Source organism: Manacus candei, unplaced genomic scaffold (genome assembly GCF_025592945.1).
Source record: "Manacus candei isolate 608988 ecotype Guabito, Panama unplaced genomic scaffold, ASM2559294v1 h1tg000060l, whole genome shotgun sequence".
Classification (NCBI taxonomy): domain Eukaryota; kingdom Metazoa; phylum Chordata; class Aves; order Passeriformes; family Pipridae; genus Manacus; species Manacus candei.
The window spans coordinates 5,678,089-5,698,610 of NW_026138108.1; the positions used below are offsets into that span (position 1 = coordinate 5,678,089).

The following is a 20,522-nucleotide window of genomic DNA, read 5'->3' on the forward strand; positions in this document are numbered from 1 at the left end:
ACCTGGTGCAGACTTCATTGGAGATCTCAGCTGAGATTATGAAGCAGGGTTAAACATACATTTAATTGTATTCTTTCATAAAAACCTGTTATGTGGTTCAAACTACTGCTTCTCTTGATGCCAGGACTTTCCACAATTTAAGATCCTGTGGTTGAAACAACCCTTCGTAACAAGATATCCAACCGCGGGTTGACACCTTGCCCTTCCATAAAGTGTTCCAGCAGTTACAGAGACTTTGTTCATGGTCTTTGGAGTCCAAGTAGAGTTGTTATATCAAGCAGATAAAATGTAGCCTCCATAATTTGTCAGCCCAGGTCCCTGGTTATTTCAGAGCTACACCTCGTGAAAATACTCCAGAGCTAATAGCCTGGAAAAAAATAGGTAAATGGCTGGGTAATATGTGCAGACAAAGCAGGTCACTGCCTTTCCAGGACTGTGCTGAGGAATTTGGAGCCTTCTGATCAGAGCCCTGCCCCCGGCAGGGAAGAGGCAGCGAGACATTCCACGAGCTCCCTACCTCTCTGACTCAAAGTCCGTCTGCTCCTCAAACAGCACAATGTGGCGCTTCAGCCTCTGCCTTCGTACTTCACTGGTTGGGTTCCAGAACACTTCTGCATTCCCGCTTTTCAACTCATTTATATGCACTTCCCCATCCTGAGAAGCAGAATTAGGTGAAAATGTTAATGACAATCAGAAACACAAGGCAGAAAACAAACCTGACAAATGGAAGCTGCTTCTGGATTTTGATCAGGGATACAGCTCGATTAGGAGGCTTATTTCCCCCTCTATCCCATAAAATCTCACTGAATGCTTCCTGAAAGTTTCTAAGAGAAACTAATGAGGTGAGGCATTCCAGAAGCACTGGCAGAATTAATCACAGAATAATTAGAAAGGGACCCGGTCCCTCCTATTAGTCTTGTCCCCAAACATGGGGACAAGAAGCCCTAAGATACTCTTCTTTCCCCACTGTTCCTCCCAGCTACCACCCAGCACATATAAACAAGAGCCCTAGCTCCTTTTCCAATATTTCTTCCATTCCTCAATGCTGAAATCTCACACAGAGCCCCCTGAAATAACATCCTCTCCAGAAAGGAGAGCTAAAGTTGAGATACTCTTTCACATTTTTCTTCTTTTGAGTTTAGCCAGATTTTTCTACTATTGCTCCCGAATTTCATTTAGCTCTTCGAAATGTCATCAGTCTTCAATTCTTACTCTTTGCCAATCTACTTGGCAACAAACTACTAAGCAGCACTTCCCTGATCTGAGGCTGGCTAGACAATATTGTTATGCCCCTGCTTAACTGATCTGTTTCCCAGCCTGGCTCACAGACACAGCAATGCCACAGAGCCAGAGAGGGTAGTTTACAGAATGAACAGCCTGACACTGACTGCGAGTGGAATGAATCAGATGGTTACAGCTGATGAGCAGCATATTGATGCCATTCAGCTGCCTGGACACGGTGTGAGTATCAGGCAAACCTTATTTAAGTCATGACTACTGGCTTTGCCCATAGCCGCCTAATTTCTTTGCATCCCATTGGCTGCATTTCTCCCCCTGCACACGTTTCGTGATGTATGTCTCAAAGTCATCACATCTTCAGCTGTGAAATACCTTCAACCCTGAGGGACTACCATCCCTCCTCAAAGTCTCCCTCAGGACTTCCTCTGCCGTATCTTGAGATGCCAGTTCCAGCACTGATCTGAGGTCCTGAAGAGACCCCCAGCTGCAGATAGGAGGAGGCAGGCAGGCATTATCAAGCATCGCTACATGCCTCTCTAAGGGGCATATACAAAGCACTCAGCTGCTGCTGTGATCCTAGGACTGGGAAGCATTGGAATTTGCTTCCCTTCTTTATTCAAGTGGGTTTTCAGGTCCTGAGACAGAGAATTTACCTTTCAAATGCAAAGGTTTCTGTCAGGAAACTGGACAGTATCAGAGAAAATCCAGGAGAGCAGGCCAATACACTCAGCAGGGAGGGAGGAGAACAGGCACCCTTCCTATCAGTGTAGCTCCTCTATTCACAGCACACAATTGCAAACAGTGGCTCACAGAGCCACCCTTTCAAAGCCATTTTAACTTCTTTTATACATCATTATAGTTTTGTGCACTGCAACCAACCGGGACAAAGAACAAGGGAGGAATAAATAAACAGAAGGCTGGAAGCTGAGCAGCACACAACCATGTGGCTCTGTGCCCCAGGGGAGCCCCTCGGTTACATATTCTTGCGGATGGTGTTTGCAGGACCCTCCACAGACAAGGTACTCCCCAGCCCAGCACAACTCACAATTGCCAAGGCCCATCCTGCAGGAAAGGGAGCTCAGGATGGAAAAGCTACCTGGGCACAGGGAGCAAATCACTTTGTATAAGCCCAGAAAGGGTAAATATCCCAATTTCAAAATGGGCATTAGCTTTTTATGTAAAAAGACAGATTGTCTGAGGGGACGAGTCCAGTACCAAAGGCTACACTGTGGTTAGGACCTCACTACAGAAAGGGCTTTATCCAGGCACATTTCACCTGACCTATTTTAAATACCTCCTTCAGGATGAGACAAATCTTGTCTCAGAAGTGGCAATTTCTATGGACTGGAAAGGAAGCACAGGACAACTGTAATGACACTGTAGATGTCCAAATGTTGCTGAGAGAAGAAATATCTAGCCAATGTCCATCCCAAAGCCCAGTGCTCACTGCTTTTGCCACAGTTACCAGGAGTTTCAATCAAAACTAGACTACATCCTTCACCGTGCAAGTTTATTCTTGTTGGATTTGTGCTTGAGGATGACTTGAAGTGATTCACTTGTGTATACAAAGTGCACAAAGGTGCTAGGTGCTCTGAACTGCACACACAATAGAATCTCACTGAGTTTATGTCTCTGTCCTTCACCTCATGAACAGAGGAATAACTGTCTGCTATCATAAATAATGAATTTAAAACCCTTTGAATTCAAACCCCTGTGAATTCAAAACCCTGTGAAGTTCTTCCCTGATACTGATGTAACTGAGGAAGTACTGAACACACCAGACAAAAGGAAGCCTCATGATCTTCACAGTCCCACCTAACACACACTATATCCCTTGCCATCAGTGCTCGTCCCAAGCCTCAGACCCTAAATACAGAACCACTGGCTTTGATGAAAACCCTCCTTACTGTTCCCAGCTTTGACCCATGCTCTGGGAATGCAAGTGGATGGGACTACTGAAGTGTAAATGACCTTGAGAGGTACCTTGAGAGGTGTGTCCTGGAAGAAGCAGGACACGCTCGCCTGCACTCCCTGGGGCTGGCGGGAAAAGGCAGGACACGGCCCTTGGCAGCGCCCATTCCATCGCAGGGAGCCCGCCAAGGGCTGCCATCCTCCCACGCACCCTGCTGCCATGAGCACTTAACCTGTCAGCAACTTCGATTATCATGTGTTACCCAGTGTCCATTGAGACTTGCTAACACCTCTTCTCCCGATTTAATCTTCCCAGAGATTTGATTAATGCTCGCGCTGCCACCGAAGAAGGGCTGTCAGGGGAGAACAGGAACAGAAAATTCGATCAGTCTAGTGAGAACTGGAAGGGAACCAAACACAGTGATGCAGCAGTAGGGAAGGAAAGTGCAACCTGCTTGACTTCCACTATTTCTGGGGAAAGGCAGAATGAATTCTAACATGGATTTTGACTATCTCACATTGTGCCCTCTTCCTTTTGTTTGCAACACCAAAATCACTGTAGCTGCAGAAAGGGAGATAAACCTTCAGGTGCATCAACAGTCAGCAGTACAAGGCCTCACTTTCATTGCAAATACACTTATTTATTGTCAGCTAGACACTGGGATAAGTGCATGTGGACAAATCCTTCCCATTGTCCAGAATCACATTACAGTTTGCACTCTTATACTTGCAGCCTTGTCCAAAGAAAAGGAGCACCACCAATGCTGACTTTTCCTGCTTATGGGACAGCAACAACAGTGTGGCAGTGCTGATGACTGCATCTGTGTCAATTTGCCAGTGAAGAAGTTCTCACCAGCAGCAAACAAAAAAAAAAAAAAAGAAAAAGGGTATTTCCAGAATCAAGGAAAAGATTCTCAGAACAATGGAAAATTCCCCTCATCTCCTGTCTGCCAAACACAGGAAACAGCAGTGATAAGTGACCAGCTCTTCTATTCATACCACACAACATTTCTTCAGTCATTTTAGCACCTACTTTCCAATAATATTTGTGCAAAGGAACTTTTTTTTTTTAAATAACAATACAAAACCAAATTTCACACAACACCCGTGGATAAAGAAATCACGAGTATCTCAAGCATTTGCAATCCAGCAGAGAACTGGTACAAATCCAAATTAATAACGGAGTTATAGGGTTTACCTTTAACTTCTAACAATTATACTAAAAAAGGTAGATGAGAAATACTCAAAGCAGAGCATGTAATTAAGACACAGGGTCCTTTCTGAGTCATCTTTAGATTCAGGGTATTGTTTTCAAGCTAGGAAAGAAGGGTCTGCACTTTAAGTTCTGAAGAGTTTGTAGGTAGATGACACTGACCAAAGTCAGGGCACTATCCCATTGGCCTCAACACAGTACACCAGGCCTACGGGAAGAACAGGCTTTAAAGACAAGCATGTGCAAATGTCAAGAAAGTGCACAGGGAAACAGTTCACTTTGTAAAAGGCAAATAAAGACAAAAAATTATTATTGCCCTAGAAAAAAATGCAGTTTGCAAAAGACTCCTCTAACTCCAGTGATCTCTTACATTTACATGGCTAAGGCTGCAACTCTGAAGTCCTGCAGTCTCTCAGTTCTTTAATTTTTTTTCCCAGGCAAGAAATCGTTAGTTGGAGCAGAAAAGAAACAGATGCTCCTTAAAAAGCAAGTTAAGTGCCCAAGGAAAGTTACAGGTTATCATTTTCCTTCCCAAATTTTAATACATGTAGTAGCAGGAATGCTCAAAAATTCTTCCATTTTGCCTGCATACCATAAATCTGCATCATCAGGCTTCCTAGGGGAGGGACTAGATACACGAACAAGTCAGTGCAAGGCTTGTCAGTGTGACAGCCACCTTGCTGTATTTTTCAAGCAGAAATAATTGTACCTGCCTGAACAGAAACCATGCTGTCAGCGCCAAACTTTCAGAACGAAGTTTGGCCAGTAGCCAGCCAGCCGACAGTGAAAAAATCATGCGTAAAACTAAGGCTTCCTGGGTTCAAATCAAGTTGCATGAGGCAAAACTGACTGCAGGGTGATGCCTCCTCTCCAGGTAGGCCAGCTGTGGTGCACACACACGCTGCTGGTATAAAAATGATCTGGTGTGTATGGTCAAACCCTGCCTGGGGCACAGGGACAAGCATGAGACCCATTCAAAATGGGGGCCACAAAGTCTCTTACCTTCAGCTTGAATTCCAGTTCTGCCCTGTGGTTAGTTTTCTCACAGTCAATGGTAACTTTCCCTCCAAGCTCCATTGTCATGGTACCATATAAAAGTCCTGAAAGTTAAAAAAGAGGCTTAAGAAAGGTCCCAAAGGAAACTATCTGCTTTCTCAGGTCAACCCGGCTCTCACTTGACATGCTGTGAAATTCACTACTTGGCTTAAAGTTTTGAAAAGATGGAACTTGAAGTTTCTGGTTGTTTACTATAAACATGAAGAATCCTCTTGAGTCTGTATTCCCCATTTATTACACCAGCCAGGAAATAGCTTGACTCACCAGTGCTGATATTGCACCTGTGGCAAGCCGAAAGTGGGACAGGAAAAATAAAGAAGGTTGTGCCCTGCAACTTCATTTATACCAGTGCTTAAACAGACCCAGTTGCTTCTCACAGGGTGGATGGGGAAGAGACGAGCTGTAATGGGATTCAGCAGAATCTGGGAGACCAGTAGTCATGTAGGGGACTTCTTCTTATACATGTTTACCATTTGCTGAAGAGGTCGTTTGCAGAAAAAGAAAAACGACAAGAGAAAGACTTATGCACTGCAGTGCATAAGTGTGATTTACAGAAGTTACTGTTTTCAGGTATCCAGCCCCTCCATAAACATTAACCTTGAAGTCAAGGTGCCAAATTAAAAAATATTCATAAATCAAAATTGGATCCAACTGCTGATTTTATCACTGTGGTTGAAATGCCACCGACACAGCTTCCTGAGGAGAAATGCTTCCTGAGAAGCAGTGAATCAGCAGCCATCCCCCAGCCTCGGTGCACACTGGCTCAACAGAGCAAAGCCACACAGTAATAAGCATCAGCCTCACTGAGGCAGCTCATACTCTGAGGAATACAATGATTAGAATAACAAAGAAATTGGAAGAGAATTTAGGATTTTCCTTTATTCCCAGAAAGCGAGAAAACATATTAAACAATTTCAGTGTTAACATAAGAAAAACTTTTTATCCTCAGAAGCTCAGAAATGTAGTCTTATTCTTTCCATCTCCACTTTATCTGCAGTGCATATATGCAGTATTTTTCTGTTTCTGTGCAGTGTTAAAACTAATGCAGATGGGCCTAATTCCCTCCTCAGCTCTGCACAGACAGAACAAAAAGACTTCACTGAGGATGACCAGTCTCCTGCTGAGCGCTGTGACTCATGTGTGGAGCAACTGCTCTCTGGAGTTACCAGTCCCTGTGGTGTCCCTTACTTGAGAGGGGAGAGCCAGTGCAAAGTTAGTCAGTAAGATACCATTGTATTATTCTTTCTGTTTGCTTCCTATTTGATGACTCATAACTTACCTTTACAGTGGGCGTATGGCATAGTAATTATATAGTCTTCCCCTCTGTTTAGAAACATCAGCTTTGCTTTCCCATCCAACAGTGCAGAAAGTGAGTTACCTATAATTTAAAAGAACAAATACATATACATTAAAAATGCATGTTATACTCGGTCCCTCATACTACTTTAGAAAAAACATTTCCATTTAAATGTCAGTCACTAATGTAAGAAAAGATATGAAATGCTCATAATTCAGGACCCTGCAAATCATGCAGCTGGAGCAGGCAGTTCTAACAAACTGCTGTATGGCTCTCATTTGCTCTGGCATTTAGCCCCTGTTGCAGAAAGAGAAGTAGATTAAACAGGTCACTAGTGGGGTGCAGAAAAGAGTTCTAATGCTTAGAAGTTTTTCAGGTCCTTCTGTTCTCACAACTTTTCTGATTGTGTATGATCCCAGATAAAAAAAAAAAATTGCCAGAAGGACAGCAAAGACTATTTACAAGTGTTTCAGCAAATACACTTAGTGGAAGATAACAATTAAGAGGCATTTGTCTAAACAAAAAAACTATTTCAAACAGCAACACAGTTCCAGAGTCTGGAGTTGTGCTGTTAGCACTGATATTAAAAGATTCAAGGACATTTTGAAGCTCTGGGGTTCAGCTCTCAGGGACCTGGGAGCTAGATAAAGGGTGTTACATTTATACAGACTTCTGCACTTGTCGGTTGGATGGTCAAATAGCTGTAAAGTGACTCAACTATGAGCACACACAAAGTGGTCTGACAACCAACTGCCAATACATTCTTACAAACTTTTGCTTTCAGAAAAACAGGCTTTTAAAACTCTCAATCTTTCTATCTGTTTGTTTTTTTTTTTTTAATATCAGTGTGGTTTCACACTGTAATGGTGGAAATGGGGAAAACCTATGAAAGCCAAGATAAGGAGTTAGGCTATCCTGATGCTAGATCTTATAAGCATTTCTTTGATCTTAGCTCTCAATGCGCTCAGGAGTGATTGAAAAACAAATGAAAACCAATGCCACAATATTACCTGGGGGATGCTTAAACTTAATGCCTTACCATAAAACTTGGACCTAGCTAGAATGCTGCCAGTAATGCAGAATCCATCCTTCCTATTGCTGACATGAAAAGCTGACACTGGCGGATGATGGGAGACCTAGAACAAAAAATAGGCAGAGGTCATTCAGAGCAGTTTTTACAGGTTAAACAGAGAGGTGGGTACACACACAACCTCACAGGCTCCAGGGAGAGCACAAGACAGAGGCTGCAGGACTAAGCCCCATCTGCACCATTAACCTCCATGTTAAAGGAAGGAACATGATGCCTGTCCTCATTACATATGAGAACGTTATATATCTAAACTTTCTCCCCCACTCTGTATTTTCTTGAGCTTGTATGTGTGAGATCACTTTAGGCCAATAGGTAGTCAGATTTTCAACACAATAAATGAACAGTGCAGAACTTTTGGTCACCATTTGAATAATCTCCATAAAATGAATGCAGTGGCTAAAATAAAAATTTTATCAAAGCAAAAATTATCTGATTAAATAGGAAAAAAAGTGCATGTGAAACAGGGAGTCTATTTAGCAAAGTCCACGTGGTTCTCAGATCCCTGCAGAGGGACCTGGATAGGTTGGAGAGTTGGGCTGATTCCAACGGGATGAGGTTCAACAAGGTCAAGTGCCAGGTCCTGCACTTTGGCCACAACAACCCCCTGCAGTGCTACAGGCTGGGGACAGAGTGGCTGGAGAGCAGCCAGGCAGAAAGGGACCTGGGAGTGCTGATTGACAGGAGGCTGAACATGAGCCAGCAGTGTGCCCAGGTGGCCAAGAAGGCCAATGGCATCCTGGCCTGTATCAGGAACAGTTTGGCCAGCAGGTCCAGGGAAGTGATTCTGCCCCTGTACTCAGCGCTGGTGAGGCCACACCTGGAGTGCTGTGTCCAGTTCTGGGCCCCCCAGTTCAGGAAGGATATTGAGGTGCTGGAGCAGGTCCAGAGAAGAGCAACGAGGTTGGTGAAGGGACTCAAGCACAAGTCCTATGAGGAGAGGCTGAGGGAGCTGGGGTTGTTTAGCCTGGAGAAGAGGAGGCTCAGGGGAGACCTCATGGCTCTCTACAACTACCTGAGAGGAGGTTGTAGCCAGGTGGGGGTTGGTCTCTTCTCCCAGGCAACTATCAGTAAGACAAGAGGGCATGGTCTCAAGTTGTGCTAGGGGAGGTTTAGGCTAGATATTAGAAAGAATTTCTTTACAGAGAGGGTGGTCAGCCATTGGAATGGGCTGCCCAGGGAAGTGGTGGATTCTCCGTCCCTGGAGATTTTTAAAAATAGACTGGATGTGGCACTCAGTGCCATGGTCTAGCAACCGCAGCAGTAGTGGATCAAGGGTTGGACTTGATGATCTCGGAGGTCCCTTCCAACCCAGCTGATTCTATGATTCTACGATTCTATCCCTTTATTAACACTGAAACTGTCGAAGTACATTTTCTCAGGCCAGTTTACTTTTGATCTCTGCCCTTCATTTATTCACAAAGACATAGAGATAAGCCCTCAATTTACTCCTATCAAAATCATTATAGAAAGTTTAGAAATAAAAGACAGGAATTGTGTGTTTTATGTCCCTTTTGACAGAGGTAAAACAACACACATTTTATCAACAATAAGAAAACAGTAGGACAGAATCCCATAGAAAAGGTCTTTATTGAGGAAGCTGATGTTATATATATGGGAGACCTGTTTTTATAGTCTTGAGCGCCTACCAAACCTCACATAACTTCTGTAAATCTGAAAAGAAAAAAGATCAGCAACCAGTTTACCGCATGTCCTGCTCTGGATATTTACACAAAGCTTCAAGTTCCTCTCCTAGGGTGAGATGTATTTCTATGCATGGAGGTGCAAACAGGTTGCAGTTTGCAACACCAGAGCATGCAAGTAAAGCAACTTACCTGTTCTGCTATGTAAAATGTGTGACTGTTCGTCTGAGGGTGAAACCAACAGCAGCGAAATGTCTCTCCCAGAATAGGGTTGTATGGCTTTTTTATTCCCTGAAAAACCAAGTAATCATAACCTGCTACAAATGAAGATTTGCAATACAACTCTACAAATGGCCACAAAACAATATAATAATTTTCTCCCTGATGTTTTAAACTAGCTTACATCTATTCTCCTAATCTAATATTTTAATCTGAGCCATGGATTAATCTGCTATTCTCACCAATTTAATATTTAATACTGCCTGATCAAAGCCTTACAAGATGATCAAACCTTATTATTGCTGCTACTATACGTAGCAGGTGCATAACAATGTGGAAACACAGCATAGTGGTACTAACAGGCCTGAAAAGAGAATGGAGACCAGTTTTCAGCAAAGGGAAAAGTCTTGCATTCCAGGACATGTTACTTGTTAATGACTAGTTTTGCCTTCTAACTAGTGCAAAGGCTCTGAGGTTGATCAACACTATTTTGCATTCACTGTCTACTCTGAAACCAAGTGCAACTTCAGTTTTAAAAGTAATGATCAAAGTCTTCTGAACAATAGAAGAGATAAATTGTCAAAGCAAAGGCAACAGAGAAATACATAACCATGCAGAAGATTGCAATGGCCATTACAACCTGAACTTCATGCCTCCTTTTACCTTTGGCTTCTTATAGAAGCCGGACAGATACCACCTCAAAACTTGCTTCATTCGAGTGTATGGATCATCTTCAAGGACAGCCCTGCAAAAGAGAACATAAAATGCTCTTTATACCGGTCACACATCACATTCATTTCTTACCAGTATAACAACATTAATTTGAATAGTATTTCCCCAGAACTAAAGGATTCTGTGCTGCTGCCAGTGACAAAGGTATCTGCCAGCAGAACTAATAGTTTTTTTTCGTAGCACACATCATATAACACAAAAATAAACTGTTAAAAGGGGCAAACCTTGCCCTGTACTCCTAGAGAAAGGCTAAAAATATTTCTGGAGTGTATTGGATTTGACTGGACATTCAAGTAGGTTAATGTGGGACTGCCACTCACAGTGGCATTTAGTCAGAGCTAACAGTACACTGTGAGTCATAAAAACAGTAATACCTATGCCACCAAAATCAAAGACAATTCTATTTTTGTCTCTTTTTCTTTGTTTCCCTCTTCCTTAAAAGATGTTTAAAGCTGGTGTGCTATAAGGTCTCTATCCCACTTTGAGATCTCATACTTTAGGATGGAAGGGACTTTTAAAGGTCACCTCATCCAACACCTCGAAGACAAAGCAGGAAGTAAACATGAACAATAGAGTTCCTGGTATTTCCAACCATTTAATCAGATTTAAAAATCAACTTGGATAAGTTATTGTAAAATTTAGAAGGATCATCCATACCACAAAGAGGTTTCTTTAACAAAACTTCCAAACCTCTCAAAGTGTTCTTAGATCTCAGCACTGAGGAGAACCACTTCCTGAACTTCAGATGTTACAAATACCACAAACAAGGCTTGAAAATGCCACAGTTTTATAATCAGCCAGATGCAGTGGAATAACTGCACTGAGTAACTAGTGCTGCTATTAGAATATTGCACACAGTAGTTTCACAATCCACCAGGCATACCTCATTGAGAAGGCAGGTCCTGCCTGAAAGCATAACGTTTCCTACTTTCTACTCTGCTGCTCCCAGCAGGCCTCTCTCATCAGTGGTTTTAAAACATGTTTCTTATCTGTTTATCAACCAACATAATTATATTGCTTTTGGGGGCAGAAGTGCTTGACCTCTCCGTTCACTCTCTGTCCCATTCCCCTCTGTACATGAGTACACCAGGAGGTGGCACAGCTCTGTTGTGAGATAGTCAAAGGCATCAGCTGAATCCCCATCAATTCCAGCCAGTGCTGGCAATATGTGCAGCGCAAAAGTAGTTTTGCCTGGAGTTTAACTTCTCCTTTCTCATCCCTCACCGGCAGCAGTTTATCTTTAAAAAATCACTGCAGATGGTGCCTGGCTTGGTTTACGTTGAACCCAGCGACCTAGGTATTATTTGGGAGCTTTTCAAGCATACCAACACATATTTTCATAAATATAAAAAAAGGGTCCAGGTCAGGCACACTCTTCATGCTGCTTACTGGGAAAGCAGGTCAGCATGGTAGTAGTAGTCAGAGAGTTTGTTAAGGAATGAGCGTGGCTCCAGGATGAAGGTGGGCAGCACCACTCGTGACAGGTCCATGCCAGGACGCAGCTGCTTCAGCAGGATCCACATCAGGCTCTTGTTCTCCTCAGAGACTGTTTCTGTTTGAGACGATTCACCTGTCTACAATGGGAAAAGGGAACTTCAGGGCAGAAACAGGAAAACCATTTCTCATGGGCATATTTACCTGGCAGGTCTAAGCTCACCCAGGCATACCTGGCCCTGGCACAAGGGTGAATACTCACCTACACCATCACAAAGAGACATCAGCTATGTCTCAGTAGGAATGAATCCCCAGAGCAATAAAGTGAGTGGTACAGAAAGCCCTGGGCATCTGTGAAAGTTGTTACAAGGCAGGGTGCTCCTTCCTGAGCCGTTGTCTCCACACACCTCAGGACTGCAATGGGCTGACTTGGCCCAAAATTTGCCAAAGGGACTCTGCACTTCAGGTCCTCAGGAGGTGTAACATGCCCAAGGTTGTTACAGCATCACTGTGGCCTGGTGGGATGCATATAAGAAGCTCCTCTCAGTCCCATTCTCAGCAAATGAGAGACTGTAAGATATACTATTATATGTGCAGAAAATTTTAGGAGACAAACAAGTAATCAACAGAGAATGGAAGCAGTTCTCCAATTTCGAAACAAGACAAACTGGTGTGTCAGTAGGTAAAGGTCCCACTGACAGGTGACAGGCTCAAAAACTCCAGAACCCAACAATGCTGCTCAGCACCCTCTGCAGAGAAGTGTGGGTAATGGTGAAAAAAGCCAGGGATTATGCGGTGGTTTCAGTTTCAACTGTATAGTTCCTATACATTCAATGGGGCTACGAGATGTATAACATGGAGGAATGGGCCTTTCAAGCCATCAGAGAAAGAAAATTAAATTAAATTTTCAAATATGAATGTCATTTGAATGCATCCTAGGCATCATAATTTAACAGTGAAAGAGAACACTTAGGCTTAGACTTAGACTACTGACTTTAGGCAAGAGATTTCTATGAGAAAAAAACCACAGATCCACTTCTGGAAGGGACTTCAATTTAGAAGAGGACACAGCATATCCCAATAGGACTTGTAGGTGGTGTAAATCACTAAACATTCATTTTCATCACCTGAGCATTTCCAGTACCACCTTTCTGACCATCAATCAGCCCTCTAGTCATAGTCAGTTTACTAGTCATACAGGGCTTGCAGGCTGAGAGAATTTCAGACTCAGGAACAACAAAGTTCTTTTCATTTAAGTGTTTTTCCATTATTGTACCATTCTTATTTTGACAATCTGATGCAATACACAGCTTGAACCTCCAAGAAGAAATGACATACCACAGCATCATCTAGGGCTTACACATGGGTCTGTCAGAACTCTCATTTTTTATCCAGGTTCTCAAGTGTGCAGGTATTGGCAAGGTAAATTTATGCCATGTTGAAATTGCTGGACAAGGTATTACTCAGAATAAATCACTGCACCAGGGACAGATGAAAACACACAGAGGATAAGGTGCAGGAGGACACAAACAACTTCAAGTAATTTCCGTTTGCTTTGCCCTGAAATACATCATCCTCAATAACCCTTCTTATAATTCATTAAAACTAAAATCTTGGTGGAAAAAAAGGGGTTCTAGGTTACCTCTATGTACTGAGGTATCTATTTTATATTCTAGACCAACTGTTGCAATCTCAAAGTCCTTCTAACAACTGTCTCTGCCTTCACATTCCTACTGCAAACAAGGCAAAGCTGAAACATCAACTGCAGAAGCACACGCCTTTCAAAGCATAGAGATGCACCTGCACACGTGCACACATTCCAGATAAGCCCTCTAAGCCAAGTTGAAAATTTAACAGTGCCAGTTTGTGACCTTTGCCCTGCCACACCCAAACTGTACACACAGGCTGAGAGGCAGTCTCAGTTTAAGCTGACATATGACTTTACTGGCACTTGTTTACCTTGATACATCTGCACTCACTGCTGAGAAAAGCTACCTCATTGCACACAACAACTTACTTCTCTCTATGGTACTCTCACCAGTGGGATCAGACTCAACAACCTGTCCTACCTGTGTGTCCCAGGTGACAACAGCACCATCTCTTGGCCAACAACAGAAATCTAACAAAACACCCAGTGGTCAAGGCTACACGACAGTTCTTTTTGGAAGTCCATCAGATGTTACCTCTGCCTGAGCAGTCACACTACAGCTATCCTTACTTAATGCTGCACAAAGTGTCATTCTACAACAGAAATTGAGTCCTTTACAGTTGGTTTGTAGTGCATTTTTTTATTTTAATGTAAAACTGCAGAAATCTCTCTCTCACACCCACATACACACATCAGTGCTGGCTGTAAGGCTTGTTCAAACACCAAAATATCATCCTACTCTACCAACATTTCTAGGACAAGTTTGTCATGTGCCAAAAGGCGATTTCAGAATAAGCAGCTGACAGAAATTAAGTTTGCTTTCACTTTGCTGCTGCTTAGTTGCTCATCTATATTCAAAATCCCCTGTTTGAACCCAGCTCTCATTTGCTGTGTGTCTGCAGGGGAATTTGAGGGGAAAAATGCACAAAAGAGGAGTTGGGTGTAATTAGGATATATTTAACTATATTTGCTTCCCCAATATTAGTAGTACACTGTCAGGAAAACATTGAAAGAGGAGAATCAGAGGCTGGTGAAGGGGCTGGAGCACAACTCCTGTGAGGAGCAGCTGGGGAACTGGGGTTGTTTAGCCTGGAGAAAATGAGGCTGAGGGAAGACCTTATCATTCTCTACAACTACCTAAAAGGAGTTTGCAGAGAGGTGAGTGTTGGTGTCTTCTCCCAGGTAACAAGCGATAGGAGAAGAGGAAGTGGCCTCAAGTTATGTCAGGGGAGGTTTAGATTCAATATTATAAAAAAAATTTTCACTGAAAAAATTGTCAGGCATTGGAACAGGCCTGGAACAGATTATGGGGGAGTCACCACCTCTGGAGGCATTTAAAAGCCATGTAGATGTGGTGCTGAGGGACATGGTTTACTGGTGGACTTGGCAATGCTGGATTAATGGTTGAATTAGTTGATCTTAAGGGTCTTTTCCAACCTAAATGACTCTGTAATTCTGTGATTCTAGGAAAGAAATAGCTTTCTAGCAGTGCATTTCTTTGAAGCATCAACAAGACATTAGCTTCCTTGTTCAAAGCAATTAGCAAGGGAGTGCTCAGAGCTCTGCCAGCACTGGAGCAGAGCTCCTCTGCTGCCTGCTCAGACCAATTCTCAAACAACACACTTGGCTGCCCCAGCTCTCTACCACTGCCTTCCTCAGAGGTGTCACAGCGACATCCAGCTAACAAAGGCTCCTATATGGAACAGAAATGCATCCTCCTGCTGTTAAATGACATGAGAAATGGCTTTCCAACAAGCAACTGTCATTTAGCAATCAAGTGGCTCGAACGCTCCATTCAGACACACAAAAAGGATGTTCCATGCATAATAAAAAAAGGGAAGTATCATATTTTGTATCACACAAGGACTGAGCACCCCAATTGGCCGGGACACATGCCCAGAATAATAATTCCCCTCCCGCTGGCTCCACAAATGTGCCAGTGCTGTGCAGCTCTTTAATGCAATAACTGGTTAAAGCAATCACTGATGTTGGAAACATGCCAAAGCACAGAGCTGCTGCTCATAATGCATAATTATTAGAGCACATGATAATTCAACATAATTTAGCAGAAAACTGTGCATTGCTTTATCTATAAAACACTGGAACTCACAAAGTTGGCTGTTACCCGCCATACATCTAAAAGGCTGAACAACAAATATTGTGAACAGATACATTTTAACAGAAACAGGGAGCAACCAATTTATTATTTTTTTTTTACCTCTCCAAATTCTTCATAGATCTGCTCAACATAAGTGGTCCCTTTCCTTCCCGGAGAGACCTCTCCATGTATTTCTGACTGATCACTCTCACTTTCATTTGTCTTCCGACTGTTCTCATGCATTTCGTTCTCTGACTCTTCTACGTTGTCTCTCTCGGACTTGTCCGAAAAAGCATCGTTTTCCAAATGGTGGTTGTTCTCCAGGGCTGATTCATTCAAACTGCAACACACAGTTCATTAGTTGCTTCAATATGATTTATAAAGCCACATTATTTAAGGCCTTTTAGACACGATAAAAACACCCCCGGGACTCACAATAGGGTGTGCAACCCAGGAGTGTCTCAGACATTGATTTCCTGGATAACAGGGGTTTTATCACAGAAACAGGGAGATATTTTCCATCAAAATTTTCCCCTCCAAACTGCACTTCTCAAAATGTGCCACACCACACGGCTCCACTTAACCACCCTTACACAGAATTGTCACTGGCTCTGCGTGGGAGCCCACACACCAGAGGGATACAGAGCACACACTAACAACTCTACATTGCCGACTAGAGAACTAAAGTGTCAATCAGGAGAGATCTTTCCCTTTACAGAAGCAAATCAGTGGACTGTAGCATACAGGAAAATACTATGGGATACATTTTCTTTTTGGTACTACTGCTACTTTATTTCAACAGGGTGGTCCTAAGTCAGCCCTACACTAGAAAAGACAAATTTAAAAATCAATAAAAGCAAGTATTTTCACACACACATCCTTCCCTCACCCACCAAACTAATGGGGAATGGGCTTTCCACAGACAATGCTGTGTAGAAGAACTGAATTGAAAGCGTGGACTGGACAATTACATGTAAGAAGAAGATTCAAATTGTAAGAGCATCCAAAGGAAAGTATGAAAGATGTAGCAAACTTCATGCTCAGTGATCCAGGCTTTAGAGAATGGGGAGAATGCCAAAAATTCTCTCTCAAGTAGCCTATAGCATCTCCATTTGAAAAAGCAGAAGCAGTTCATATGACAGATGGCAAACATGATTACATGGGCCAGAGGTCAGATGCTGAGAAGTATTCACTAACTGCCCACTTTTAAAAGTGATATTTAGCACAAGCTTCAGTTTTCCCTATTCATACATGTCTTTGCACACACTTTGCCTCTTTCATGGCCTAGCACTGCTCTCATGTGCTGAGCTTCTCAGCCTGTTCTTCCTCTGAAAATTTCTTTCTCAAGTTCTCATGCAAAATTGCACTCAGAGCAATAAAAAAAGGTTTCCTATACAAGGGGTTTCAGATGATCTAAACAGGCCCTGGATCTTTGTAACTTCCTGTAGTCCTCCTCTCTCTCAAAGCAAGATTTCTTTCCTCAGTACACAGGAATGTTCTGTTAAGCTTGAAGTCTCTCTATGATGGGCCTTTTCTCTGCCCATTCTGGGCTTGCTCCAATTTTTATTAGAGATGAATGCTGAAAGTTCCCATCCCTTGGTCTTCCTCTCTTTCTTTTTCCTTTTTTTTTTTTTTTTAAGATAATTAGGCATTGCTAGGTACAGCCAGATTAACTTAAAAAAAAAAACAAACCAAAAAACAACAGAAGAATCAGAACACAGAACTGGCAGCTTTTCAGCTTTTCAGCTTTTCAGAAGATCTCATCTTCCAACTATGCACTGAAATAAGCTCATGATTTTTAACCTGCCAAGCAAGCCACACTGCAACAGTTACAGCTTAGTTTCTGGAGGAGTCCAGTTTCTAGAGTTCTTTTGAAAGTGTCATCTACAGATTTCTGTGCCTTTAGAAAATCTTTCTTTTCATTCCATTTGTAACTGTAGGTATGTCTGCATATAGAGCTATGTGTGTATATGTATATACAAACCACGAGGTTTTTTAATTTACAGTTGTGCCGTATAGTAAAACTAAGATCATAAATCAGAGAGTCAATGATCAGCACTAATAATTTGCTATTAGACATTACATATATTCATCATTCTAGTGCCAGGATGTTACTTCTCTATTTAGGCAGCAACCAGCAAATATAATGACTGATAACCAAATACACTAGATGCACAGATTATGCATACATTAGTTCGAGATAATAAAAGAGAAAAAAATGAGGTGAGAGCTGTCTAGAGAGATTATCCTATGATTCCTCACCACAGCTACTTCCTGGATGGTAGGTTCAGGAAGTTATTAACTGCTGATCATTTAAATACCTAATTTATTTCTTATTTTTTCAATGATCAGCTAAATATGTGAGTTTTGCCTGTGGTTGCTTTGCTCCCTTTACCTAGTGAAAGTTTTCTCCATGGGATAAAAATGCTTATAAAACAGTGCATTATAAGGCTTTTGGTTCATGGCTGAGAAGTAGCCCTTGTTTTTATCTCACATTTGTAAGAAGAGCAAGTGTTTTTCCGTGTCACCTGCTGTTTCCTGTGACCTCCCCATTATTTTTCAAGGATTTCAGATTTAGTCCAAGTGGGAAATAAATTCACATGAAAGTTCACTCAGCTGTGGACTGATTACCCACCAGCCACAAACAAGGCAAGACTTAACACATCCAGAGCAAAGGAGCCACTCTGGGGAACCAAAGGGAAAACAGATGCTCCTCATTCTCAGGAACAAATATGAAATGTTGGAGTGGAGCCAGGCTCTTCTATCCTCCAAACAGAATTATCACTGAATACGTATGATATCCTAAAAACAAAAGCCACATCATGAGCTTGAAATAAAATCAGTGTAAAGACTTCACAGGGGCTTCCAATGGGTTTTGAATCAGGCTGTAAAAGCTGGGAGGGAATAACTATGCTGAAAGTCAGCACTGGATTTCCACCATGAATGTGAATAGCCTGGAATTCTTCATGACTAATTTACCATTTCAGCATATTGGAGTTGTCTTATACCAGTGCTTTATTCCTTTAGTGGAATTCCTGGAAACATCAGTCACTGACCAGGACTTTTTTGGATTTGATACCACTCTTCTACACAAAGCAAAGAAAAAACTTAAGCTCCTATCAAACAAGTAACCAGCCAGATTCCTGGGGTTGCTGGAGATAAGACATGGAAGCCACAAGAAATACAACCTCATATTAAAAAGAAGAGTGCCTAGTACCTAAAGGTCTCTTGTCTAAAATCAACAATTTACACAGTACTTTAGCCTTTGGTTCACTTGCACTGTTCTCTCCCTCTCATTTTCATATGCTACTAAAGACATGGATTTTAAAATCACTGTATAATCTTGATTTGTTTCCCAGCAGGAAAGGAGCAAATCAGCCAGCAGACAAATGTAACTTTGGCTCAACAGAAAATGTGCCTTTGCCAGCTCCCAAGGGGGTTTTTTTCTCCCTATAATATCCATCATCTCCCCTTTCTTTTTCTGTTCTTGACAGAGTAGTTTGGCTAATTTGAAGATAGAGTTAAATGTAATTAACTGGCCCCCTAACAACAGCATGCCAATTTAATTGGTAAGATTCCCTGTAGGGAAAGCATTTAATTAGAATGATTGAATCCCTGTGAGGAAGTCACTGTCACTGGCAACCAAAAACCCTCTGCTCAGCACTTGCACGTCTTGGGTTTTGTGTTCTCCCTTATTTAAACATTCCTTGTTCCTCCAGGGATGAGAGCAAGTCAGCCCCCTATCCTGCAACCATCAAACTCCCCTGGGCTTTGAGCACTGGGGAATCCAGGTACACATTCAAAACAGTGGTAGGTCTCAGAAAAGAGAGTGTAGTGTCCAGACGACCAGATGCTGAACACCCGATTTGAACCAGACTCAGCTAAAATTTGAGCCTATCACAAAAATCTGATTCCACTTATGGGTACTCTGTCCTGCTGAAAACTCTGCTATGTGTGCTAGTATTGCTGAGACTCATAATTCAAGAGGGCTTTTAATGCTGAACTACTAAGAAGTGAAATAGAGGCACATTTAAGTGTCATTCACGCATCATATTTTGAAGATATACTTTAATACAATTTTATCTGTATCTTCTGCACCTCCTTATAGTAGCCATGGGTTTGCCTGAATATTCTCAGTGCCACAGGCTCTATTTTAATATTATGTGTATTTCTGTACACACATTCATCAGCTGAAAAATAAGTCCACTGCCTTCCTGAATTCATTATCACAGCAAGCACAGAGACTCTCTCTTAGGCATAAAGAAATTAAAAAGTAAAGTATTAATGGAAGAAGCCCAAGAACAATAGAAGCATTTTTATAAATATCAGGGCACATGCCCTGGTAACACATCAGATTTCCTTCTCTTCTCCCATTGCTCTTCAGTAAAGCTCTTCTTCACATTCTAACAAAAACCCAAACAACAGGACTGGACAACACATGCTGGGAATACCAGAGCCTTTCAGGGCACAGGTCAGGCCAAAATGCTGCCACCCCTTCAGTCCCATGGGACCAGAGATACCTTCACACTCTGAACAGGACTGAGATCCCTGCTGTTATAACAGAGCCTAAGAAAACCACTTAAAGATGAGGTCCCACTGTGCAAGGCTTCATCTTTGCAGACTGCAAGAATTGCTACCCTGAAAACTGCGTAATCAATGGTGCATTGCTGTGAGCCTTAAAAATCAAATTTGAATCAGCAGAACTAGAAATAGACACTACCCCTCCCAGTTCCCACTCCAAAGGCCAAATGTCTATACCAGAAAGATTTTTGAAGTTGCTTATTCAGCTATAAGCAACAGAAAGGCCTGGGGGTTTTTAATGCCTACAGAGCTTTGATGTGGGTTGTTCCAAAATGCTGCAGTAACACCAGGAATATGAATAGAAAGGAGGCTTATATAAAAATTTATCTGATGCATCAAGGAAGAAATTGGACACCACTCAAAA

The 20,522-nt window shown here is 42.2% G+C and overlaps 1 protein-coding gene across 5 annotated transcripts in view; it reads right to left on the bottom strand.

The window, feature by feature from the left end:
• The window catches only part of OSBPL5 (oxysterol binding protein like 5), a 176,818-nt gene that overhangs the window by 7,293 nt on the left and 149,003 nt on the right, over nt 1-20,522 (bottom strand). For all 5 annotated transcript variants that reach the window (XM_051804009.1, XM_051804005.1, XM_051804008.1 and 2 more), the window contains 9 exons: nt 15,698-15,917; nt 11,787-11,971; nt 10,329-10,410; nt 9,639-9,737; nt 7,756-7,852; nt 6,699-6,797; nt 5,366-5,463; nt 3,414-3,503; nt 518-654 (listed from right to left, as the gene is read on the bottom strand). In XM_051804009.1, coding sequence (XP_051659969.1) covers nt 518-654; nt 3,414-3,503; nt 5,366-5,463; nt 6,699-6,797; nt 7,756-7,852; nt 9,639-9,737; nt 10,329-10,410; nt 11,787-11,971; nt 15,698-15,917 — 1,107 coding nt within the window. The remainder of the gene's footprint in view (nt 1-517; nt 655-3,413; nt 3,504-5,365; nt 5,464-6,698; nt 6,798-7,755; nt 7,853-9,638; nt 9,738-10,328; nt 10,411-11,786; nt 11,972-15,697; nt 15,918-20,522) is intronic.